Genomic DNA, 26,565 nt, shown 5'->3' on the forward strand with positions numbered 1-26,565 from the left:
CCTCCTGAGCGTGGGATTGTGAACTGCTGATGTGTCATGTGGGAGATACTGTTCTACTGTGCTGTAGGGATGAACTTTAATGTTATCACGGCTTTCCATCTACCTTCTCCACTTTCTACTTCTTCTCTCCCTCCCGCCCCCTTCAGATGATGTTACCTTCTACCAGCAGATAGATGAGGAGGACGCTGATTTATTAGGAGTCAGAAACAGACAGGTGTTCGCTCATGATTTCTCTCTTCCTCTCCCTCCTCCCCTCACAAACTCCTCCGACAGCAGTGGCCTTGGGCAACTCCTGACTTTTATTTTTCCTCCTCCTCTTCCTCCTCACCTTTTCTTCACCCGTTTCTCCTCCCTCAGTCTCTTTATTCCCTCTTTCTCATCTCTAATTTTTTTATGCACACTCTCTCCGTCTCCCTCCCTTTCCTCTCTCTTGGCCACATTCATCTTCTGATTGTTATGATTGCTGTGCGTTCCTCTGTCATGGCCTGCAGGAAGAGTGAGTTAGTACTTGTCAGCGAGCACAGGTATGCACTGTGGACACCGGCTGGCTCGTTCACCGACTGCTGGAGCGAGGAGGGCGATGCTTGCATGCACGGGCTGCAGAACAAAGCTCCAGATTAGCCGCAAGGTAACGATGCAGAAAAAAGCACACTGCAACATTGAGCCTGAAAAATTAAAATGCACAAAAATATACTTTAAAAAACATTGTTTATTTGCATTTCTGAGGCAGTCAGTATGATGCAGATATACTATAGAGCTGGGTCATGTGTCTGAAGTCAGTATCGTGATATTAGTACGAGTATGCTGTCTATTACAATATGTATAACATAACATAACAAGTCATATACAATAATAATCAGACTGATGTTTAATTCAAGTAATTGTTGCAATTTACATTTTAATGAAACATCCTGCAGAAGTTTGATAATTTTATCAGGATACAATTTTGAATTGCACACATCTCTATGCAGATCTTATATTGAGCATTAGCCCCAAATGAAAGAAATCAGATTAAGACAGCCTCAATGCATAAATATTAATATTCTAATTCTTTTAATGAATCTACTTAAACTTCACTGGTCCCAGTTCGTTGTGCAGCGAAACACTGTCCAAGCCCCCAGGACTTTATTTAAAAGTTTGGAGGAGATGTTCAGAGTTTCCAAAGACACCGAATATGTCTGGGTGAATTTTGGGGAAAAGTGTATAAAAGGCTACAAAGTAGATCTAGAATATTTCCAAAGTGATACATAATATATAAGATACTGTCAGACGGTGTGAATCAAGAAAGATTTTTCTTAAACTTGCATTAATAAATATATTTTTATGTTAAACAAAACAGGAAATTAAAATAAACAACACTGACTTATTATCACAGCATGTAGTTGACTAAGGTCACAGTAAACGGTCACCTACTGAGAGCTTTTCTTTAGCTGCATGTGGAAATGAAGCAATGAAGTAACTGAGTTTACAGGCCAGAAAACCAAACCTGATGCGCCAAATGGTTTGTTTCACAAAATGGTTCATTCTACAGAACTATTTGAAAAATGGCAGCCGCGTTCCAACAAAAACTTTGCAGGTGATTGGACGAACCATCTGTCAATCAGCTTCTATCGTGGGCTTACTTCAACCAATCAGATCAACAGTAGTAGAGCGCCTGGTGGTGATGGAGCCAGTTGGTAAATCAAAAACAAGCTGTCACTGCTGTTCTTTGCTCTTCTTTCAGTGAAATATACTCCAGCTGGTATAACTGATGCTATGGCAGCATCTATGCTAACGTCCTGCGGAGCCGCCATTACTGTATAACTTCTCTCGCTGGTCATCACATCTAAACCGTGTAGCTGCCAGTAGTCCCTCAAAGGACACTGAATGCTTGATTGAGCTGTGAAAACTTGGATCGTAGCCTCAGTGTTGCCACTTTAAAGGTGCTAAGACATTTTAATCAGAAGAGAAAGATCATCATTGACTGATTTTTTTTATGGCAAAACAACCTAAATAAACAAACTCTCTTTGTTTTCATGACTGGTTAAACTGAGCAAACAAACTGATCATAGAGGACAACACAATTTATACTGTTTACTTTGTTTATATGTGGCGGACCCTGCCACCTATCTAGCTTCAAACAGTGTTCTGGGGACCTTATTTCCCTCTGAGAACAGCTTGTTTACTCAGTTATGGAAAAGATAAGTAAGTCTGAGTTTGTGTTATTACCTCATTAATATTGTAAATATTAAAATTATGTGTTTGAACGTCTTCTCCAAAACCACACAGTGCCCCTTTAAAATGTTTATTTTTCTCTGATGCAAAAAACGAAATCAAAAACAGCTCTCAACCCTTAAGTGACCTGTTTTCCCCCGAACAAAAACGGGGACAATTAGACGTCCACCACTGCTGAGTAAACTAGTGTCCCGAGGTAACCTACCCCCCACCACCCCACCGCCACCACCCACCGCCATTCTTTTCATGTTTGATTAGAGAACATAGTTGATACAGCAGCAAGCGGGGAGCACTGAAAGAGATGAGAGAGTTCAAGCATGCCGCAGCAGCTTCTCTCTGTCACCAACTCCACAGTTTGACGTTTAGTGAAAGCTGCATGCAGGCGCGCGCGCACACACACGCACACACACACACACATACAGTCACTTCTAGATTTAGATCTGCACTAACAGTGAAGCAAATACACACATGCACAAATGCAAAGTGAGGAATTGTGCTTTTTGTGAATTTGAATGCGTAGAAGCACACCTGTCACAATACATGAACAGACACAAGCAGGTATTGTGTGTATGTATTTGTTTTGCTGATAAAGAAGAGCCCGCCACAATCACACTGACACACACATGCAAATTTTTACACATTCCCACCGAGGGGCAACATATTTCTCTCCGAGTCTGTCTGCGCGCTCTTCTTTCTGTCTCAAAGCAGGTGCTGAAATGAGACACTAAATAACTATTAGAGTTAGAGGAAGGGCATGAAAGGGGGAGGAGAAAGAGAAAAATGAGAGAGCTCTTCCCCAACAGTAGCAGAGAGAGAGAGAGGGAGAGGGAGGGAGGGGAAAGGAGCGAGAGGGAAGGGAGAGCAGAGGAGCTTAGAGAGGGGATCTGCATTGTAAGTAGCTCTGAGAGCAGCAAGTGGTGGCTGTTTTTCCAACCTGTTTTTGTTTTCCTGAGGGGGCTGCGAACAAGAGGAAGAAGAAGAAGAAGCAGGCAGAAGAGCACAGATTTGAAAAAGTCTGAGCTGCGTTCAAAGAAAACATAAAAGAAGAAGCCAAGGGAGGAGAAGGGAGGAAAGAAGCCGGGAGGAACACAAGGCAGCAATGGATAGCAGAGTGGCTCAGCCTGACCCTGGGATGGCCTGGATTCACACACTGCTGCTGGCCACCGTCCAGCACACACACTAGGCTGCTAACACCAATGAGGTAGAGTACTGGAAAACAGCAACTTCAACTCTTTCACGCAAAAATGAACAACGCAGAGAAATGTCATGTTCTGTTGCTGCTGGGAGTGAAAGTTGAGCTGTGTTGTGTGCAGGCTCCGCACTTGTCAGGTGCATTGCACTTCTCTGACAGCATATATGCTCTGAAAACAAAGGTACATATTGTCTCCATATGGGATTCAGGAAGCTGCTATGAGATGGACTATCAGGTGGCAAACACAGGGCTCTGTTTGCCTTGGTGTTGTTAGGACGAAAGCAGCTGTTTAAATCAGCTCCTTCAATATATGCATGAGCACTGCAGAGGAACACAGGATTAGAAACTTGGCAGTTAAACAGTTGTTTTCACCGTCATGCATTAAAAAAAAAGTCAAAAGAAAGCCAAAAATCCAACACATGCAGATGCATAAATCCTGCCAGATCATCAGCTTCACTATTCATATATTCTCTTTGAATAAGTGGCTGCTTGCATCTATAATGTTCCCAGAAGCTCTCTAGGCAGTGCAGAGAGAGGTGAGCGAGCCTCCACTGTGATGGTTACAGTGCAGCAGTGAGTTGTTGCAGAGCGGGGCAGGTAAGTGCATGTCTCGAGTATGCTGGATGAGTGGTTGTTAAAAACTGTACATGGCTGAAACTTGGCACTTGGCTCCCCTTCACGGGACATTTTAGCATAAGACTCAAACAACGTGTCACCCGAGGCTCCGGGCGAAGATAGATCCTCAGGTTGTTGGAGTTTACATGGATCTGTGTGCGTGCTGTTAAAACGTGTTTCCCAGAAGCAGCACACAGTGGTGTGAGTTTTATTTCACTCGTGAGGGATGAACATCACAATTTATAATATTTAATTCTGGTGAAGCTGCTCCCTTCTTCTTCTCGTGACCTTACAGACTCCATCAGGCCGAGATGACGGCTGCCTTCACTGTCTGCCGTCCTGATGACTAAGGGTATTGTCATGTGTGTTGACTGCTTCTCCTGTGTGTCTGGATTGTCTGGACTGGAGGTACATATTTTGGCTGGAGCACAAATAGATAGCTGTGGGTGTTTTCTGGATTATCTGATTTACTACGGTATGTCTGACTCGAACGCACCACCTGCACGTTGGGCAGACGTATACCAGCACAAGGCATAAATCAGGACCTTGAACTGTTTTACTGCACTTTATTACAGGCTGGAGATCCCCTGTCTCAGACTTGTGATAACAATATAGTTTTTTGAGCAGCCGTCACATTGGGGGGGAAAAAGGAAGATTTAGGACTGATTTCCTTTAGCGCTGATTGAGTTTCGAGCCTGTAAGCGCATTACTGTACATTTGATTTCCCTCTGCAGGCCTGCTCATATCACACACGGATTTATAACTCACCACAGGGCCCCTCCCTCTTCCTACTTCCTCCCTCCCCCCCGTATGTCTGGAGAGCACCTGCCCCATCACCTGCCACTCAGACAGTGGCTGTCTGAGCATGTGTGTGTGCTGTGTGGAAGAGATCCAGAATGCCACACCTCACCCTCCGTCTATACCTCCATCACCTCCCTCCCCCATGCTAACCTTGCATACAAATGCTACCTGTGCTCCTTTACATTCACACACTCAGGTGCTCACCAGAACGTGACTGCCTTTGTTCTGACCTGTTCCTCTTAAAAGTAGGCTGAAATCATTAGGCATCTTTGACTGAAGGCAGCCTGCCCTTTAAACATCACGGACGCTGATATTTTCAGGAGGCCCTGTCACTTTCCTAGCATTTTTGGCTCGTGGCCTAAATAGCAGCGGCCTTAATAGCCCATAATAGCAGTCCTTGCTCCTGCACGTGTATAGCTGAGTTTCTTTGTTTGTCTCCTGCCTCGGTTTACTGGTCAATTTCAGAGGAATGAGCTTGCAGAGTCATCCAGGGAATGTGGAAAAGTGTCTGTGTGTGTCAGAGGGTCTCATCTGGGGCTTGAGGTGCCTCTAAAAGTTGGACGTGAACTTCAAACCAGGACTATAAAACGGACCACCTACTGAGTTAAAAACCAGTGCATTCACTTAATAATAATATAGTAATGTGACGGATTTGACTTGTAAGTAGAAAAGCTGCTTTTCTAAGACAACCGGAGATCTCCTTGAAAGCACAAACCATTCACTTTTCACGCAGCGGTGCACAGACGCTGTCATTTATTAGTTAATCTGTGTGTCAGAGAGTATTTGGCCCGTACATGAAGGTTAAAACTCGAGCCCTGAGGCGATGTGTGCCGAGCTGCTGCACACCTGTCTAGCACTGTAGCCCTCAGGTTATTCCACATTGTGACTTGGCCAATACGACACGGTGTGTGTTTCACATGCGAGATAATACGTTTCTGGCTTCTTCTCTTCTCTAGTTTGTTTTTGTGCCTCTCTGCTCCTCCAGAGAAGAAAAACACAAACCAGGTGTTGCTCTCAAGTACAACAGCAGCAGCTCTCATTTTCTTTTTTCGGCGTCTTCAAGGGCGTTTAGCTCGTTTTCAATCCCTTACGTTAATCCTGATGACACTGCTGGTATTCAGAGGCTGGTTTCGAATAGTTTATGGCCTTAGCTCTGGGCTGAAGTGGAACAGTTTCTGGACGGTCAGCTCGTTAAAAGGTGTGTTCCACTTTTACCCTATTATGTTTCAAAACAACAAGCAGCCCAGTGGACGGCTTGTCCGTGCCTGTCCAGATAATAAAAGCAGAAGTAGGGTTGGGGAGGGGGGGTGTGAGGAGAAACTGCTGGTGCTCAGCTGGGGAAAAGTGGAGCAGAGCGCTCGAAAACAGAGATGAAGAGAGCACGAGTGAACGCAGGAGAAGATGAATGCAAGAGATGCATCAGCAATTTGTTGTAAAGTAGGTCAGCCTCTTGAGAGCTCAGTGGCAAAGGATCAGATTGGAATCAAAGTGCTCTGATTGACAGTTTGAGTACAGCAAACGCAGCCTCCTCCTTTCTATTGAATTTAAGATGAATAAAAAAAACAGCCTAAAGGGAAACTACAGCGGATACGTGAATGGCACACCTTCATTAATGTTACTCAGTTGCTACAAAGCTTCTAGTGTTGTTATGACTGGTCCATCAACAGACAATTCATCACCACTGACTTTGAGAAAGGATTAAAGGATGAGGCTTGGCATTTTTGGTTGACAAAGGACTTAAACATTTAAAGGATAAGGCTGGTGATATTTTATATTTTCTTTTTGTTGACAAGTCTCATGAAAAGACCAAAACCAGCAATGCGTAAGTCCATCTGATCATTTCTGCCTCAGTCATGTTGACAGATTGTCATCAGCAGTGGTGGTCCAATTCTTCTTACATCTATTGTTTTGTTTTCAAATTGAGAGACCAAAGGCAGAAATTGGACACTAAGTTTAAAAACAGGTCAATTTATACTATCAAGAGGTTTAATCATCCCCTAAAACAGCTGTGAACTGTAGTTTTTCGTAAACATTTAACAAAAAAGAGACTTTATTGGGAGCTACTATCAGCTGCGGAGTAATACACAATTTAACGTTAGCAGGATGTTGTTCAGTATGTTGGGTTTCACTGAAAATAAACTGCAGTATGTTTGTTGATTGTAACGAAGGAACATGTTTTCCAGTGCAAGTGTGGCTCTCAGTTTTTTGACAACAATGGAGCTCTATGGCTCAGAGGAATAAGATATATCCGACTTTGGATACACAGACAATATTTGTTATGATACATTCTTTGTGGTTTTGGTATTTTTGTGGCATTAATTGACCACAAGAAAAATACAGGAATTATCTAGCGTCATCCTTCAAAGCTGTTTATCAAACTAAAGTGCTTAAATGTTCCAGCTCCTTAAATGTGAGGATTTGCTGCTTTACATCCGTTGTCAGATGTTGTCACAATTTCATTGTAAATTAAATATGTTTGGATGTTGGACTGTTGGTTTGAAATGAAAGGAACTTTGCAAATGTCCCCCTCGGATTTAGGATATTGTGATGGGTATTTACTGACATTGAAAAGCACAATTTTTCTAATCCATAGACTAATGATTAAAGTCATTTTGTGGAAACAATTTTACTGAGGTATCAAAAGCACCAGTAAAATTAAATTATACATGTATTTACATGTATGACCAATTATCAGATCAAACATTCAGCATTTTTCCAAAATTTTGGAATCAATGTTATTTTCCAAGTGCCGATCAAATAAATTAATTTAAAAATGTGCTACTTTTGCTCTGATGCTAAAGGTAATCTGCAAAGCAACTGAGAAGTAACTAAAACAATGTAATGAGTAAAAAGTATAATATTTAGCTGCAAAATGTAGTGGAGTGGAAGAATAAAGTAAGAGAAAATGATAAAGTCCAAGTGCTTGAAAATTGTACAATACTTAAATAAATGTACTTAGTTACATTCCATCATTGGACATAACCAAAAGTTGCAATGTTAAAAGTGTAAGCATGGGGCATCACTTTAATTCCACAGTGAGATATCTGTTGATAGAGAAATTGTTGTTAATAGTTGCATGAAACATGAATGGACTGTTTTTAAAATTCACTTTTTTACAATGGAGTCTGGTGGGTTTTTGAACACACTGTATGTGAGCTAACAGTGTCTTGTCTTTTCTCTAAGTTGGATTTCTAATGTGTTGAATGTACCTTTTTCATATGACCTGCCAACACATCCTACATCAGCACTCCTTTTCTTAGAGTCTCTGCTCACATGCAGATAACCATCGTCTGTCAGAAGCTACTGATTATGAGATTTTCTGGATTTACTGCGTGTTGGATCCTTGGCCCTCCATCCACTTGCTAGCTTTTGCGACTTATGACAAAGCACCATAATTAGACCGGGTTATTTCCATAAGTTTTTCAATAGCTCCTTTGTGTCTTCACTGTCCTGGCTGTGTGTCTCTTGTGTGTCAGCTTATGTGCCCGCAGTCGTTATGGTGGCAGAGTGAAGTGGGGGGGAAGGGGAGGTTAAAGGTCCAAAAGTCTTGGCGTTTACATGTGAGATGGTCGCCATTTTTTCAGGCTTTTAAATGAGAGATTACTGTTTGTCTGCCTCTGTTAGCGGGAATCCCGCTGGGTGAGACAAGGTCAGGGGAGGCCTCTCTTCGTCTTGTCGCTTTCAATCAAAGACACATCTCAGACGCACACTCACATTCAGGTGTGTGTTGTAGCTTTGTGTGATTGTAAGGCAGGTTGTCAGTATTCATCTTCGCAGTGTCTCAGAAGGTCGTGGGTACGTTGCCTGAGGCTGTAGAGGAGGATTAAGAGGACCCACACCATGTGTAAACATTTGGGTAACCCCCCCATCCGCCTCTTCTGTAGCCTCTGGGGTGCTCACCTGTCTCAGTGGGTGGAGGCTGGAAGAGGAACGAATACCAAGAAACTCCCTGACCTGAATTCACTCGACCGTTCTCGCACCATTCAGGCGTCTGATCCACAACAAAAAAAATGCAGCTTAGCGCGTCACCTTGACATCTGGTGTGCTTTCTCTGATTGGAATTTGAGTCTCGCTGAGGAGTTTGTTTTGATTGGGAGGTTTAGATGAAGCGCATTAAAATACCAAGAAGATCGTGCCTTTTGGCTTTCCATTCAGGTATTTTAAGTATATTTACCTTTGAAATGTACAAATGTTAAATAGTATTCAACGTGCATGCATTGCAGGATACATGGGAGATAAATACAACTGTTTCATTTAAACCTGCCCGCCTCAAACAAGCCGAAGAACGCGTTGCATAAGGTCTAAATGTTATCAACAAGTTCCCAGTTGCCCTTAGTTGTTTTCATGTCAACACTTCATAATTTGCATTTTGATAAATGAGTGGAAAACCTGCACACAAGCCTCCAGAAGACACGTCGGAAATTTTGAAAGTTATTGTAGCTCCACCATGACTACACAGTCTGCTCCATCAGGCAGTAAACACAAGCCATGTTCAATTATTCTGCGCCAAAAAGACACATCCTTTATGACACCGCATTGTTCAAACTTTATAATTCCAGTTCAACAGTTTTAAAAAGTGTTTGTTGTTGTTGACTCATCATTATCTCCCCGTTGATAGAAAATGCAAGAAAGAGCAGTTTCGCCCAGGAGGGTGGTTTTCCGAGAAGTGACGCCGAATGATGTCATGTCTTGTCTCGGCAGACAGTGCCAGGCTCTTTAGTCTACTGCTTGGCAATTAGTGGTCTGATGTGACCGAGTTAAACTGCGATCTCACACACACACACGAGCTGGTCGCACCACACTGTGAGGACACTCCGGTCTGTCTGACCAAACACACCGGACCTACGCTCGGGGGAAGAAGCCGTGTGTGGGGGAGGGAACAGACGGCGTCCTGAAAGTCTGATCGGTGTTAGATGAAATATTGGTGGGTTCATCGCCCAAACCCTCAACACTCTCACACTAAATGTTCCTCAAGTATGTTTCTAAGTGACTTTAACTGTGACCAGTAGGTACATCAACAACACAGCAAGCTCACAGTAACGCCAATAAAATGTCTTCATGCATTTAGCCTGACATCCTGTTCAGATGGAGGGTTATTTTTGTTTTATTTTAACCAATCACCAGCAAGCGACGTATCCTCTCTGTGTCACCAGTTGCTCAGGGCAGTACCCTTAACTTTTACTTATCTATCAAGCATTTAGAAAATGAACAGATGTTATTTGTTTATGTTTTATGTTTTTTTCTCACTCTCATTGGCTTTAATTTGGAAGTTATCTACTCTGTGTATCACCATGCAAATGACTGGAAAAATAACTGCCCTGGTAGACTTTATAGATTTCAGGTGTCACCTAGTTGAAGCAACGTCCATGTTTGAGCAGCTGAATTGTAAGTAGGAAGGTAAATGTCTTGAAACTCAAACAGGTTTGGTGTTTTTTGTTCTGTATCACACGAGAGGATGGGAAGTGTCTTTTAAGAGCGTCTCCGTCTTGGCAAAGCCTGACTTAATCTCACAAGCTTAGTTGTTAGTCTGGAAAACATCCACTGAGAATCGCTGTGTCCAGATCAGCAGATTCTCAGCAAGTTTGTTCCAGAGAGCTGGTCCAAAGTAACAAAAAGCACCCTCAGCAGATCTGTGATGTCTTTATGGAGGAGACATCATAGGTCAGTAGTGGTCAGCCCTGCTACCAAGCAGGACCACAACGTTTTTCATTTTTCACTTTTCTCATCTTACCTTTATTGTACCAGGAGGTCTCACTGAGATAATGATGCCCTTTAATTCAGCAAGGGATATAAATGTGTTATAGTATCCCCTGCTATGAGGCTGCAGTAGAAACACGCATATTCACAAATTGGCAGGATTAAACGTCAACTTCTCCTTTCTAAATTCCTCCCCTCATCTGTGGCACTGAGCCCACTGCATCAGACTGTAGACATACACTTTTAAATATTCTCATTTTTTTTTAAAAAGGATCATAGTTTCTTAAAACAGCTGGGCACTGTAGTTTTCAGCGCATGTTATTGAAACTAGAGTAAGTAGTGTAATTTTTGGGGACTATTTTCAGCTGCGGATTGATACACATTTGGTGCTCTAGTGAGAATTTACAGCAGCAGGATGGTGTAAGGAGTGACTTAAAATGAACTGCAGCGCCCAGGTTCCTAGTTGGATGAATTCATTGTTGGTTTGAGTCATTTTCATGAATTTGTTGACAATAAGAAAAATACAGAAGAATTATTTTTTTAAAGCAGGCTGTTCTGGACCTGACGATGTGAAAGGTGTGCTTTGATTTTAGTCAGAGCTTTTTAAATTATTGCCATATTTTCGATATTTAATTTTGTAGTTTAGGTTTGGTTTTGTTTGTTTGCTTTTGTGTGGATGTTTTTTGTTGTTGTTTAAAAATCAGATACAAACTTGTGGTGTCATCAAGGAAAATTGGATCTTGATGTTTGAACAATATGTTGACATCTGACCCAAGAAAATACCTGATCAGACCAGCAGGATTTCACTGAGCAAAACAAAGTAGATGACTTTGTTTATAAGAGACATCGGACACTTTGTTTATTTATTCATTGAAAATAAAACCAGTACTAGCTGATATTAGCTGGTACAGATATATAATGATTATTTTCCTCTCTGACACATTAGGCGTCTTCATCCTGCCTCGTTAAGGGAGTGTTACTATCACACTCCCTCACGTTAGAAAAGCAAACAGTGCAGAAACATATTTCTTCACCTTCATGAACCACAAACAGCTCAAGCAGTGAATCCATTTGTCTTAACGCCCTCATCTCCCTCATGGCAAACATCAAACAAACTTTAATTATGCGATTACACAACATTTGGCTCTGTCATGAAGCTGAATCAGCGGCAGATTTATGCTCATATTCATACGATACGATGCATTAAAGGATTATTCCGAGACCCTCAAGATGAGAAATATGACAATTAAAAATGCTGCGCGTACGGCTGCTGGCATTAAAGGCATGCCAGAGTGTCATTCATTAGCCGCTGTATGCAGACATGGCGTCTTAGAGCAGCCTAGTGAAATTACAGGGGGGAAACACTGGCAGCAAAGTCCATAACAGTCACAAATAACAGCCTGCTATGACAAGGGAAATTACACGTCTTTGGAATTGAAGTTTTAATAGCGTGATATAATTGTATCAGCGTGAGGAATGTGGGGACGTGTAATCGGATGCTTTGATAAATGTGGTGGCGAGGCTTATTGTCAGTTTTGGGGATCTTCGAGGTTTCGTGATCAAATGAGCAGATAGCTAATTTTCTGCAAAGATTATGTTGATTTATGACGACTTGGCTGTTGGCAGAGGATAACTGTATGTGAAGAGTCATTTATTGGGATAATAGTGAAAGATGAGACGGTGAAATAGATTTTTTTCCTTCTTGACAATACACAGTAGACGAGGAAAACATTCATATTTAATCTCACGTGACAGACTGTACAAAGTGAGACAGAGGTAAGTAAAGTTAAGGTTAAAGCAGCAGGATTACACTATAACCAGCCAGTAATCACATCCAGACACCAATAAGCTTGTGTCATTATGCAGCAGTGGTCTGGATGTGTTTATATGGCTCAGTGGCTGCACTATATGAGTGGATCAGTATAAGCAGTTCCCACACCCTCTCAGGTGTCCTGTGCTCAGGGCAGCCTGGCCCAGGCACACACATAAAGGCTGCCTTTGTCTGCAGCGGGGAACAGGTAACCATTTGTGCCCGCTCTACTGTGTGTATGTGCACTTGTGTTTGTGTGTGTGCGAGCATACATGCATGCAAACGTATGTGTGTGTGTGTGAGTGAAAGAGAGAAACAGAGAGAGATAGGATTGACCGGGCTGCCTGCCGTTGCCTCCAGAACAGGTGTGGCCCTTCAGCAGCCTCATATTCACAGCATGCAGCACATGTGCGCTCACTGAAGAGGAGGTAAACTATGATTTCCAGTCTGTGATTCTCTGAGCAAACAAACACCTGATAAACAAAGTTATACTTTCAGGAAAAGCATTCATTTATGCTTTTATCCCGTTAAGAGACACTATGAGACGGCTACGCTCACCTAAATTACAGGTGTACAGTTTAATGTGATACTACTTAATGTCTTGTAAATTATACGCATGTCATTACATTTAATTATCAGTGTGATAAATTACAGATAAAAATGTGCTAATGGAGTGAATCATATCTGAGAATTATCCAAGAGTCTGCAGTGTGTGTGTGTGTGTGTGTGTGTGTGTGTGTGTGTGTGTGTGTGTGTGTGTGTGTGTGTGTGTGTGTGTGTAAACAAATAGAAGAGATAAAAAAGTTAACAATTAACATTCACACACTGATCTTCTCTGTGCCACCGAATAAAACACTACACACACCACTGTATGCTAACTCTGTGGTTTGAGAGTATGCAGCAGGAAAAATGACCGACTTCGCAGGAAAGATGCTTCACTTAATAATTCCAGCATGCGGACTAAAAATACTAGATTTTTAAAAGTGGTTTGGTGATAGTATTGTCCCACAGTGCGACACAAAGAAAACGGGGGAGAAATGAATGCATTGTTCATTTTTTGTCACTATTTGTTAAGTTTCAAGGCAAAGTCACAGTTTTTTTGATGATTCTAACAAAATATAAAACCATTTTCATAATGGCAAAAAACTCCTGAGCCGGAATAGACGAGAGGTTAAAAGCGCTCAGAAAAATGGAAATCTAAAAAATGATAATTCCAGGACAAGTGGGTAAGAACAGCTGCTAAGTGGACTTTGTGCTGAGACCATTTAATTGACTACTGTTTCCAAGGTCTAGAGTCAACTTTCAATCCCAACCTCAAACTTTCAAACAAGCGTAGGCTACTGTATGTCACATTGGGGCACAATAGAGAGGCAAAGCCCCGTGGAACCATATTTTGGAAAACAAATTGAACAGTAGACAACAGGGAGAGAATAATTTTAAAGTAATAATAATGTAATTTTGCAACTCTTTGTTGTAATGTTTCGTGGAAAACAGCTCAGTGAAATACATCATCTTGCTAGATGTACTGTACATCACCAACACCAACATGGCCGTTACCTTGGCACAGAACAAGGATTTAAAAAGGTGAAAATCACAATAGGTCTGGCCTTACTGACAGCCACAGTTATGCAAAGAGAGAGTTAGTCAGTGTTTTGAGCTAGCTAATATACTAGACTGGCTCTACTGGTTTTCATTTTTGGGTTGAAGAGCGTTAAACGAGACGATGTCATATAGGCGACTGTTGGGCGTGTGTGTTTCTGGAGGAATGTGTTTGTCTCTTGCCATCAACTACTGTACTTATTTTTTCTGAAGTAAGGTCAGGAAATTCTGAAATTAGGTAAAGCACTGGGCTGAGACACAACAGCACAAAAGTTTATAGCTTATGCCAAGAAAATAGTCTGGAGATGCACCATAGAGCAACTTCTTTTGTCACAAGGAATAAAAAAACTAATTTGATTTTTTTTTAATGGAACTGTACTTAAATGGTTGAGTGATGACTAAATGTGACACAGTAAGACATACTTTTGTGTTTGTGTGTGTGTGTGTGTTGGTTTTGTGTCTGCACCCTCTGAACAAATAGAAAAAAACACAGCTAGCAACTGACTACCTCAACTTTGAAACTAGTTATTGTGGCTATGCTAGCAAGGCTAACTGATAGGCAAAATGCTACAGTTGATAGCTTAATGCTTTACTTAAAGGTGCAATGTGTTTTTAGTTTCAAATATTAACTAAAATTGACAACAGAATCTCAAGAATTAATAGTTTTGACATCTTTGCATTGTGTTGAAGAGATATATTGAAGTTAACATGCTAACCAGCTAGCCGCTAGCCAGTTTGTACATCAAGAGGTGATAGTCAGATAGTACACAACAACAACACTTCCCTGATGCTCCGAGCTCCCAGTCTGGGCAGAGTCAGCTAATACGTCTGCTAGCTACACGGTTAACTTAGCTTACTAGCTAATGGCAGCTACATTTAGCATCAGTTAGCAGTTACTCTGTTGATATACTGTTCGGAGTATGAATTAGACAGGTGGCTAATCTTACACATTGCACCTTTAAACACAAAGGTTTAAAACATACAGTAGGACCCGAGAGAACAATAAGGCCGACTAAAGCTGCTTTACACTTTTTAATTGCGGCAAAATAATAAAACTTCTTTTGGTTATGAAGTGCTGCTTTTTACAGTTATTTGAAAATAGAAGAACAAAATGCTGTGAGCCTGTAACTGTGGAGAGATGAGACTAAATAAAAAATACCTCTGTGCATACATACCAGACTGTGCGTGTTGTACGTTAGCACGTGCGCAGTTCCTGTTACCTGGTGTTTAAGTGAGAAGTTGAGGATTACCTGTTCAGGAAGCAGACAGAGCTCCACAAGTGTTGTTTTAACAGGCTGTCAGGAGAGCTAACTTTATGACCCGCTGCTGCGTTTCAACAGACGCTCACTGTAAATATTCATATGCTAGCTAACACAGGCCGACAGGAAGGTACAGGGACAACCAGAGTGATTGATGAGTATGGATCTCAGGTGAAAGGTGAGAGTGCTGAAGATGTGCTCGCTTCCTCTGTCTGTGTCTGTAGTGGTATCCTGTCTGAAGCTGGTGTGTGTGTCTGTGTGTGTGTGTGTGTGTGTGTGTGTGTGTGTGTGCGTGCGTGCGTGCGTGTGTGTGTGTGTGTGTGTGTGTGTGTGTGCGTGCGTGCGTGTGTGTCTAGAGATGTTAAGTACAGGGGCTGAGTGCTGTGTGTGGAGAGGTCTTTAATTAGAGCAGGAAGACACGGCTCAGGAGACACACTACACCAGACTTAAGTGTGTGAGCGTGTGTCCATGCAGGTACGTGTGTGTGTGCGTGTGTGTGTGTGTGTGTGTGTGTGTGAAGACCATGACTGTGAAGCACCATGCACGCGTCAATAGTTTGAGCGTCCATCTCGCTAATTCCAGGAGTGTCTGCTCAGGGTGTGTAAACATCTTATACTGAATCCCAAGAATGTGTTTAAGCCATTTTAGAAAGTTATTTCTCCACTAACTCCAACAACTAAACATGCACACACTGTCTGAATGGTTTATGAACGTCACACAACACTGCTTACTCTTCATTAAAACTGAAGTGTGTAACAGTCGGTCGAGCCGGTGGAGTCCTAAGTGGCGACACTAAGCCAATTTGTAAACAGTGAGTTGTGTCCAGTCAAATGTATTTGGTTGCTGGATTAATGTTTTGTAGATGAACGTACTAGTTTATTTTCCTGAGGAAACATTCCAGTTTTCCAGTGTTTGCTCCTCTGTTTCTGTTTCACATGACGCATGATCGCAACCTATTTTCCTACATGCAGTCTAAAAAAAGACATTGATTTGTGGTATGATTCACAAAGAGTCATCATTTCCTTATTGCAGACCAGAAATCGTACCCATGTCCTTCACTTAGATATAGGTATAAGTAAGTAAATACAAGGGACATTAAAAACATGTCCTCCACCTGCATAGGGTCACTCCAACTGGACTTTCTGGTTGGGTCAGAAAAGTTCATTCTATTTAAATGAGGGCGGCCCAGAGCCGGGCCCATGGGCCACAGCTGGCCCACCACAAGACTTGATTAGGCCAGCCAGATGTTTCTAGCAACAACAACAACAAAACACACTTTATAACAATTATAATATAAATCCCTGTTCGTGCTGTTTTACCTTTTGTGAGATAGAAATGCTCCAAGTAGGAATAATAATTATTAATTATTTTCCATAATCTGAGCACGTTCCAGCAAAATACTGAAGTAGATGGGGAGATAGAAACATAACATCTTTTGCTTTTCAAATTAATTTGGGATCTTGGGGCTTCTAGAGATGAGCTGTATGGAGGCTTTTTATGTTATTTATTTATTTTACATAAAACAACACTGTTTTGCTGTGAAGCTCAAGAAATGTTTCGTGCACTACGAAACTTCAACCAACTTTCCATCAGCATGGGGGTTAGTAGCTTAGTAGATAATGAGTTTTCATGTTTGGGTGAACTTATCCTTTAGCAAGTCAATAAAACAGGTGCTTGTTTTCAGCTGTGGCTCTTTATTGATTTTCAGTTTTGACTCCTCTAAGTTCTGACACTCCTGGTCTAGGTCGGTAGGTGTTAAGGTTGGATTTAAGGTTAAGTTGTTAATGCTTTGACTTCAGCTGTGAATCGACTGCATCAGTACAATTATTTGTATTATTTTGAAAAATTAGGGGAAGGAAATTGCACTTTTTCACTGAAGAGATGGATAAAATATGAGCAATGATGTGGAGTTCAACATCAGATTCAACAGCCCTTTCTACACTCGTACTTTTCATATAGACCCTCATAAGTTTGAATCAAGTAATAAACATTGAAAAAATCAGGAGGAGAACCAGTGGCCTCAGAAAAGACTATGGAACAGACATTTTTAAAACATATTAAGTCGTTCTCTTCCCCCTCTTCTCTTGCAGCTCCCATGTGTTCGTTCAGCCATGCTCCCTGGGTATGGATTCTCACCTTTTCCTGATTTCCAACCGCACCTTCACGCTTTTCGCTGTCGAGGAGAGAGTCCCAGCATGTGGATCCCTGGCTCCGGAGAGTCTCAGGCTCTGAGCGAGGCCCAGGAGGACAGGCCTCTCCTCCACCCGTGCCACCACAAGCACATCGCTGTGTGCCAGCAGGAAACGTTGGCTTTTATTGAGCTGCAACCACCAGTGACTCCTAAAATAAATGGTCTCGCCTCTCCGAGGCCAGACTCACAATGCACAACACACTCCGTGACCCTGAACGGTTTCAGACACACACTCAATGAACTGAATGACATGCAGAACGGCTGCCACAGGACAGATAGTGAGCATGACTCTCAGTTTGATCTGAATTCGCACACATCTGATGGTGACGGTGAGCTTGAATCCCGTAATGGCATCAGGACTTCTTTGCAGGAGCAGACTGAAAAACCTCGTACTGTCACAACAGTGTGTCGACCCCTCCACGCAGCTCTTAGCCTCCCTCTGTCGCTCCCTCTGTCCTCTCTATACACAAACAGAGACTCCTGGGAATCACAGTTACCTTGCTCCCCATCCTCACCTGAAGGTCCTGGGTTTCAGAGCCCGGACTCGTGCCAGCCTCAGAGGAGGACATCACAGGGATCAGTGAAAGAGAAGTCCATACGTGAGTGTGCAGCTTAGCTGACATAATGAATTAGGTTTCAGAGACTCTTACCATGCTTCCCTTTAACCTAACAAAGCTATTTTTTGTTTCCAGGGCGAAAGATGCAGGTTTACTCCCCTGAAAGCCTGAGCGATGACTCTCTCAGTAGCCCCATCCTGGACGCAGACTACATCTTCCCAGGACCTTTCGCGTCTTTCCTGGAGGAGGACCTGAGTGGATTATCCTCCCTGGAGGCCGCTTCGACCTCTTCATCCACAGACGGTGTTACAGACCTCCCAAACCTCAGCCACGACGATATATTTGATCTACCTGCAGAACCGCTGCACATAATAGAGGACTCAGTACCAGGGCTGGGGGAGTACGGCGGGAGTGTAGAGACGTCGAGCGCCACAGGGGGGAGCTTTTTGTCTCGCAGCCGCCAAGGGGACCAAGAGCGGCGGCGCTTCTCAGCCTCAGAACTCATATCCAGACTGCAGCTGTCGCAGAGGAAGAACTCCTTCACCTTGAAGCTGGGGAAGTCTCTGTCTGCACGGGTCGCCTCCCGGGACAGACAGAGCTCCAACAGCCTCAGCCCCAACCCAGACTGTGAGTAGACAACAGAACCAACATCATGGTGGCATCTGATGGAAAGGTAGTCCAGAAACACTAACCCCAGACAATGAAAAGTAGCATAAAGGTCCATTACAAAACAATCGGCTTCCTGACCTTTTTAGAGTGCGGTCAACTTATAAAATGTACAGTGTAGAAGAACCACTGTGGCCACTAAAAACACACACAAAAGGCACTCTCCAGAGCTGGTGTTTGGTTTTGTCCATTCTGAGCTGCTGTACATTTTAAAAGTTGACTTTACTTTGAATAGAGTAAATATGAAAGGTTCCTTCTAAGGTATTATTCACTGATGAAAACACATCATGAATATTACATTATATAAATTATGAATGTTTATTCAAACGTCTGTCAATACAGCCCCCTAAATCCTGCATACTGGACCTTTAACAGCTTCAGTGCTCAGTGCAGTGGATGCTTCAAATGTCTGAACTCTACCTTAGTATTAAACACTATTCCTTTAAAAGATATTTCCTCACCCCAATAATGGGCCGTACAGTATATAACATAACTGCAAGATCCATGGTTATGACAGGAAACCTTTGCTACGTGTCAGATCCTGCTCTCTCCTCATGCTTTTCTACACTGTCGCCTCTCAAGTTAAAGGCTAAATGATGTGGACGATGGTCATTTTTTTCCACTATTATAATTGATCGTTTGAACGGACCTACTGTATGCAACTGATGTATTTGTTGTATGATATCAATAAGGACAATATAATTAATTATTGTTTAATGATAACTTTGCAATATGCTTTATGTGAGTCAAGGGGCGCGATCAGTCCTGATAAAATGGAGCAAGCGTTTATGGAAACGGAGATGGTGGTGGTGCGTCGAACACAGTTGTGTGATGCAAGTGCACTGACTTTTATTGCGGCATGGTTTGAACACGTCGCTGCAGATTGGGTATTCTCCAGCGCTGACACAGCACTGTAGAGATAGATCTGGCTACATAAGACTACTGATTGGGAAACACTTGATAAACCCAGCAAACAAGGAAAACTGTACCTCAAAGCCCATCGCAGACCGTCTTACACCACTTCGAGGAAACATGTTGTTCAACCCTGAAACCCTAGCAAGCTGATATACACCACTGTCATACTGAACATACCACAGTTCTGGACCTTGGCTTTATGTCATTTTCCTCTCTCTTTCTTTATTTTACTGTCACCTCTCATTTGTGTATTATCTAATAAAGGCCTAAATGTCTGAAAACATACTAGAGAGAACAGGTAACAGATGAACCATGGTCTGAGCAGCTGACGGTGTCAAGAAGCTGTAACTAAACAAACTGACAGTATCGCATCATGAACCTGGATTACAAAAAGTCTCTTCCTTCTTCTCTGGACCTCACACCTGCACTCTCTGCTTCTTGTCCTCTTTAGATAAGGTCAACTCTAAGCAGCGCAGCTCAGGAGGGTCGAGTGACAGCGCTCCCCACAGTCCTGTAGGACCTGCTCCTGCTCTACCCAGCAGTGACAACAGCATGCCTTTGCACCGCTGGAGCACAAAACTCGGGTAAATACGGACTTGAAATATTTCAACACAAAAACTGCAAAGATGGAAGGACGCGTGTTGACGTCCAGCACATTTTCTTCACAGAATGCGAAAGAAGTCCATAGAGGAGGACATACTTCCATCTGTTGCCAGTTCAAATCGCTTGTCGCGGTTTTTGCCGAGCTGTAAGTTACGCTAATCTATTTCCTTTCCTTGACTGAAGACTTGGTTGCATTTTCCTTTAAAATCCTCTTTTTATTTCAATATTTCCTGCAGCGATTCTGTACCAGGAATACAGTGACGTCGCCATCAACAGAGAGATCCAGAGGCAGCAGGGGAAGGAGCCGGGCACAGAGGAGGACGGGCTCAGGGACGAGGGCTCAGACGGGACCCCGTCTCCCTCTAATCTCTCTCCATCCAGCTCCTTTCGCTCATCACGAGGCTCCGCCTTTGCACTGTGGCAGGACATCCCTGATGTTCGAACCAGTGGCCAGCTCGACAACTTCAGCAATGAGGAAAGGAAATTACAGGAGGTGAAGGAGATATTTCAGATTTCTCTACAGCTGTTTTCCAGTTTGTGTACTGTAGACGTTTGTCTGAAATACTGTGTCTTCCTCAACTCAGGCAAAGTTTGAGCTGGTGACATCAGAGGCGTCGTACATCCGTAGTTTGACCATCGCGGTGGACCACTTCATGCTGTCTCAGGAGCTCGCAGAGTGTCTCGGCGCTCAGGACAAGCAGTGGCTCTTCTCCAAGCTGCCTGAAGTCAAAGATGTCAGTGAGAGGTGAAGTGATGCTGCCAATTGCCTCTGTCACCCTCAAGTCTTTGATTTAGCATCTCACTCATCAGATCTCCTCCTCTGAGTGTATCCTCTGCTCACTGGTCACCTGCAGGTTTCTTCAGGACCTGGAGCACCGGCTGGAGGAGGACATTCTGCGTTTTGATGTGTGCGACATCGTCCTGGACCACTGCCCGGCTCTGAGGAGAGTTTATTTACCTTATGTGACGAACCAGGCCTACCAGGAGCAGACGTACCAGCGTTTGCTGTGAGTTACTACTTTCACTGTGTGTATAATAAGTCATCGGTCGTACGTACATGTGCAGCATCTCTCTGTGAACATTCATGGCTGCAGTGCATAAAGTCCAAATGTTTCCTGCTGGGTGTCCATTATTTCCTCTGAGGCTGTTCAGGTGTTATTTTACACCTGCATGACTTAACTTGCAGATGGTTCATCCAGGCAAAGCTGAACATTTTTTCTCTTTGCTGGAATTTACACCCGCTTTCACCAAAAGTCATTAAAGTGTTTCTCTAAATGTACCCGTCCTGTCCTCTCAGGCACGAGAACCCTCGTTTCCCCGGCATCCTGGCTCGTTTGGAGGAGGACCCCGTCTGCCAAAGACTTCCTCTGACCTCCTTTCTAATCCTCCCATTTCAGAGGATCACACGGCTTAAAATGCTAGTGGAGGTACACGATTAAACATTCACTGCAGAATTCATGTTCACACTTGAAACCCAATTACGCACAGAACTGTAAATGGGGTTATATTTGGACCTGCTGGGCATTTCACCACAGCGGGGTTTTTCCTCCAGCAGTGAATAACAAGAGTATTGTTTACTTTTTGGCGTGTCTTCAAAATCGTCTTTATTTTTCAGAATATCTTAAAGAGGACGACTCCAGGCTCCCGAGATGAGGACACTGCCACGAAAGCTTTCAATGAGCTAAAAAAGGTGGTGATTACCAACCCTAATAGCCAGTTGCATGAGCAGCAGTATTATCGCTGGTGAGGCACAACAGTAATAACCACGTTGGTATGTGTCTTCTTAGATCATCAAAGAATGTAACTCCAGCGTGCAGTCCATGAAGAGGATGGAGGAACTTATTCACCTCAACAAGAAGATTCATTTTGAGGGAAAGGTGACTGACTGGGCCAGGGTGAACTTCTTGATTAACATTTGTTTGAGTGTTTTTTATTCAGCAACATGTTTCCTCTCTTTGCAGATCTTCCCTCTGATCTCTCAGTCGCGCTGGCTGGTGAAGCACGGTGAGCTCCTGGAGGTGGACACTCTGACGATGAGCATTTCCGGGTCAAAGCTGAAGTTACCCACCAAGCCCGTGTACCTCCACCTGTTCAACGACTGCCTGCTGCTGTCCAGGAGGAAGGAGTGAGTGACAAGCATCCACACAAAGAACTACAATACTGCACTCATAAATGACTCACTGTATGTCAACAAGGACATTTTACAGAATATATTAAATGTTAGTTAAAAAATAGGTTACATTTTTATGTCTATTTGATTATTCTTGTAAAGGAATAATTTGGGGGAATATAATAGTATGGTATCATGTGGTATTTAGCGTATGTTAAATATTAGGCTAATGTTAGGAGACAGTTAGCCTAGCTTAGCATAAAGACCAGGGTGGGGAAAGCACCTGTAAAGTTCAGTCATTAACACATTGTTTATTTATACAAGGATTTAGGTTTTACATCAGGTTTACGTATTGGACTATTTCTTTCTGAGCGCAGTGTTTTCCTGGAGTCTCGCCCCTGTGACCAGTGCTGACTCCAACTATACAATTTTAAATGCAAGAGTGGTATTTAGGTTGTCATTTAACTCTCAGCAAGATGTCAAACTGTTTCCTGAAGAGAGAACCTACACGTTAAAGCAACAATCTGTGGGATTTAAACATTTCTATCTGATCCAGGGACACTGAGATTAATGGAAACACTAAGACTTCATCAAACTTCACCAGGATGATCCCACTTTTCTACAAACATACACATATACCATCAGAATAATTTTGGAAGATGCTATAATCACCTAAAAAATCCATCATCTGATTATTAATGTTGAGAAAATTACACATACACTGTCTGCTGGTGATCTTGCTGATACATTGACTCTTTGTGTTGCAGTACGTGGAAGTTCATGGTGTTCGTACACGCTAAGATAGGAGAGCTGAAAGTGAAGGATCTCAGTCAGAAGCTGCAGGGCATCTCGGGCTTCATCTTCCACCTGCAGCTGTGTGAAGGCCAGCAGCTCAAACACCAGATCCTGCTCAAATCACACACCGAGTGAGTGACAGCACTTTGGCAGCTAATACGCGCTCCTCAGTCCAAAGTGGGTGCTTTAGCACACGATGCTCTAACTGCCCTTTTTGTGTCTACGAAGGAGCGGGAAGCAGAGATGGATCACAGCGATGTTTCCGTCTGATCCACTCGAAGACATCGAGCAAGCCAGCGAGAACATTGGTCAGTGGAGAGGTTTAGCCGCACTATGAATCAGCGTAAACCTTTAATTCCTCTTATTCATCTTTATGTCTTCTATCCTCTCAGATATTTCCCAGGTTCAGTGCATCAAAAGCTATCAGGCCCAAGAGCACGATGAGTTAACGCTGGAAAAGGCCGACATTCTTCATGCTAAGACCATCACAAGTGATGGTAAGAATGTGGATTAAGTCCCTTTATGATAAACTGCATTCCAACTTCAACCTGGCCCTAGATTGCTGTAACTTGTGGCCATAAAAAGTGAGGTTTCTGTGTCTCCAAGCAGTGAAAGAATATGTGCAGCAGTGTGTTTGATGTGCAACGGTTGTTATCTTTCATCAGGCTGGGTGGAAGGCATCAGACTGTCTGACGGGGAACGGGGCTGGTTCCCCAAAACCTACGTGGAGGAAATCACGAGTCGCAGCGCGCGCCTCCGCAACCTCAGAGAAAACATCCGCATCAAATGTGTCACACAGAAACTGGAGGGGGAAGACTGACCATCTTTACTGCAACTTGTCGTGTGTCAAAGGTTCATCTCAGTTGTTAATTTTTAAGCTTCTGGATATTTTTTTTCATTTTTAGATGGATGTGGGGCCTACATTTTGTATGCAGGTGCCAAAATGAGTCATGTTTGACTGCTCTTCACGTGGATGCTAAAGTGTGTGTCAGCCATTTCCATTAATATGCTAGCTGAAAGTGCAACGCTTGAATTGCTCCTTTAATTTTGTAGTTTCAAAGGCTTTTATAAAATAAGAGCCAAAAGTTCACATCAGGACATTTCGAACAGTTTCATAGGAAAAATCACTTCATACATGCTTTCTGTGAACGCATTTAAAGCATCTCTGTGGTAAGCGTGGTGTACAAGGGATGCACATTTACCAGCACAGGTAGTAAATGTAAACATACTCAAAGGTGTCTGTGCACAATTCTCAGTTCAAGTCAGTGTCAAATAGTGTTGCTGCATTTGTCTTCTGTCTTGTGTGCATTCAGCTGAGCTCCGTATCACTACAGCAGAAAACAGCTGGAGGCAGATCCTGCTGCTGAGCTGCACCCGGACACATCAGGCCGTTTATTTTTCGTCTGTTCTCACCGAACCTGTTTCAACACAAATTTACTTTAGCTACGAGAGAAAATTATAGCCTGATGTGTATTTCTTGTAAGTCCATACAATATCTGATACACTGCGGTGTGTCAGTGTGCAACAGTTCAGATCTCCATTCTCATATTAAAAGATGTGGATTGTTCAAACATCCTTTTATTAAATTAGCCCCCTCCTGTATATTCTATAAATACACATTAATAGTTTCTACTGCGTGAACTCTGATGGTTGACCAGACGAGGCGACTACGGACGATTTACACAATTCTACTGTAACTGTAATTAATGAAGGACAGACTATCCTCTTTACAAAGCTAGATTACACAAATACCTTTTTTTTCTGACTATATTCTATATTTTTATTACTTTCAACAAAGCTTATGAACAGACCAAAACGTACAAAGCATTGACCCTACTGACAAGTATTGTATACGCATTCAAAGCCACAAATACTGAATATTTACCACATCATAGCTTATTACAATATTCCATTGAGTTCAATTAGCTGTTTTTTATATACATTTTTTTATACACGTGGAAGTATAGCATTAATGGTTCATGGAGATGCCGCGATTCGAAAAAACGCCCTCACTATCTGCTTGCTTGAGAAAAAAATGGTTAATGACGTTAATGGTAGATGGAAAACACTGCGTTTAACTCAGGACAGATGAACTGTTTCTGCTCCGAGAGAAGTAGAAGAAGAAGCTGTTGTGTCTGCTGTTGCCATCTTCCCAGATATAAAGATTCCCGTTACCATATTAATTCCCCCATTCCCTTTTGGATGGCCAAGGCGACTGCATTTATTTCTTCTTCTTCTTCTTCTTGCAGAAATGCATAACATAGGCTATAACACTATTTGCATAGCCTAGTTTAGTCGAGCCAAACCAGCAGATAGAAACATGAGTCATTTGCATCTTCTTCTGTCTTTTTGACATTTCAGTTAAATGAAAACACAGCTCATGTTTTCCAAAAACTTTTAGAAACACATCATTCAGCCCCACTGACGGGTGACATGTTATGTCTTTTAACACACACACTGTAGTCTATGTTAAGTCAATCACATAAACATCATTCTGCTAATGTAAATACTGACTACAGCACCAAATGTGTATTAATCCGCAGCTGAAAATAGTCCCCAACAAATGCACTATTTATTCCTGTTAAAGTAACGTTTACTAGAAACTACAGTGCCCAGCTTTTTAAAGGAACCATTTAGCCTCATTCAAAAATGAAACCACATATTTGCGACTTATTTAAAAGATTTACGTTTTCAGTAGGAACAAGTTGGATTTGGGATTGAGTGGCACAGACAGAGTGGGAAGGTTGCACATGTTAGTTTTGGTCTTTTTATTACATTTGTTGATAGTAAAAATAAATATATGATAAACACCAGCCCTGTCCTTTTAAAAAAAGTGGAGAGGAAATGAACACATACCAAATTCACCTTGATGCATTTACATGGACAGTCTGTGAGGTGAATGTGCAGGTTTATCTTCACATGTGCTCATAATAAAACTTTAGCTCGCCCCACTGGAATAAAAGCTAGACATTATTGTTTAACACTAATCATAAAAGATCTAGTTATACTGTCACACACGAAACACTGAATGACGTTTAGGCCTTAATCATCCACATCGCTCCCCCGATTAAGTGTAAACATCCCCAAATGACCGACAGCGCAGTGTGACTGAGCCGAGGCCTTTTGTTAATGAACCACTATAATCAACATTCAAATGTAAACTCTTCCAGTGGCACATGACATGTTTATAACCCTTTCCCCCCTTATATCTGCGTTGTTAGTTGTAATTTAAGTGGTTGCTGTTGCAGCGTGTGTATTTATACTCCTCTAGCTGGTCGTTCTCTAAGGAGATTCTGATGTAAATGTACTTTACTGTAGATGGCTTCATGTATAAAGAGTAGAAAATGGTTCATTTACTTTTATGAGTGTAATTTATATGAACAAATATTACCACATTCAATAACTCTGAACTTTCCAGTTTGATTCATTTCTAATACCACGATAAATTGAAATACTGTAACACACTGGATGTTTACTGGATCTGTGCTCACTACTGTAAATGTTTAACCATTGAAATAAATACAGATACTTCCAGTTTATG

The 26,565-nt window shown here is 42.4% G+C and overlaps 1 protein-coding gene across 2 annotated transcripts; it reads left to right on the forward strand.

Annotated features, from left to right (window-relative positions):
- The first annotated feature begins 3,104 nt into the window (after positions 1-3,104).
- On the forward strand, positions 3,105-26,543 carry arhgef19 (Rho guanine nucleotide exchange factor (GEF) 19). 2 transcript variants are annotated; one of them, XM_084367423.1, is made up of 16 exons: positions 3,105-3,415; positions 17,278-17,977; positions 18,071-18,562; positions 19,968-20,100; positions 20,185-20,264; positions 20,356-20,612; positions 20,704-20,864; positions 20,974-21,126; positions 21,417-21,546; positions 21,735-21,809; positions 21,907-21,996; positions 22,081-22,244; positions 22,997-23,155; positions 23,253-23,332; positions 23,417-23,521; positions 23,690-26,543. In XM_084367423.1, the coding sequence occupies exons 2-16, from the start codon at positions 17,299-17,301 to the stop codon at positions 23,842-23,844; spliced, it is 2,913 nt and encodes a 970-aa protein (XP_084223549.1). In that variant the 5' UTR covers positions 3,105-3,415; positions 17,278-17,298; the 3' UTR covers positions 23,845-26,543. The 2 variants fall into 2 exon arrangements, with proteins under 2 accessions (XP_084223549.1, XP_084223550.1); XM_084367424.1 differs by lacking the exon at positions 3,105-3,415 and adding an exon at positions 15,277-15,365.
- The last annotated feature ends 22 nt before the right edge of the window (positions 26,544-26,565 follow it).

The sequence above is a fragment of the Pagrus pagrus genome (assembly GCF_965226575.1).
Source record: "Pagrus pagrus genome assembly, chromosome: 11".
In the NCBI taxonomy this organism is placed as follows: Eukaryota; Metazoa; Chordata; class Actinopteri; order Spariformes; family Sparidae; genus Pagrus; species Pagrus pagrus.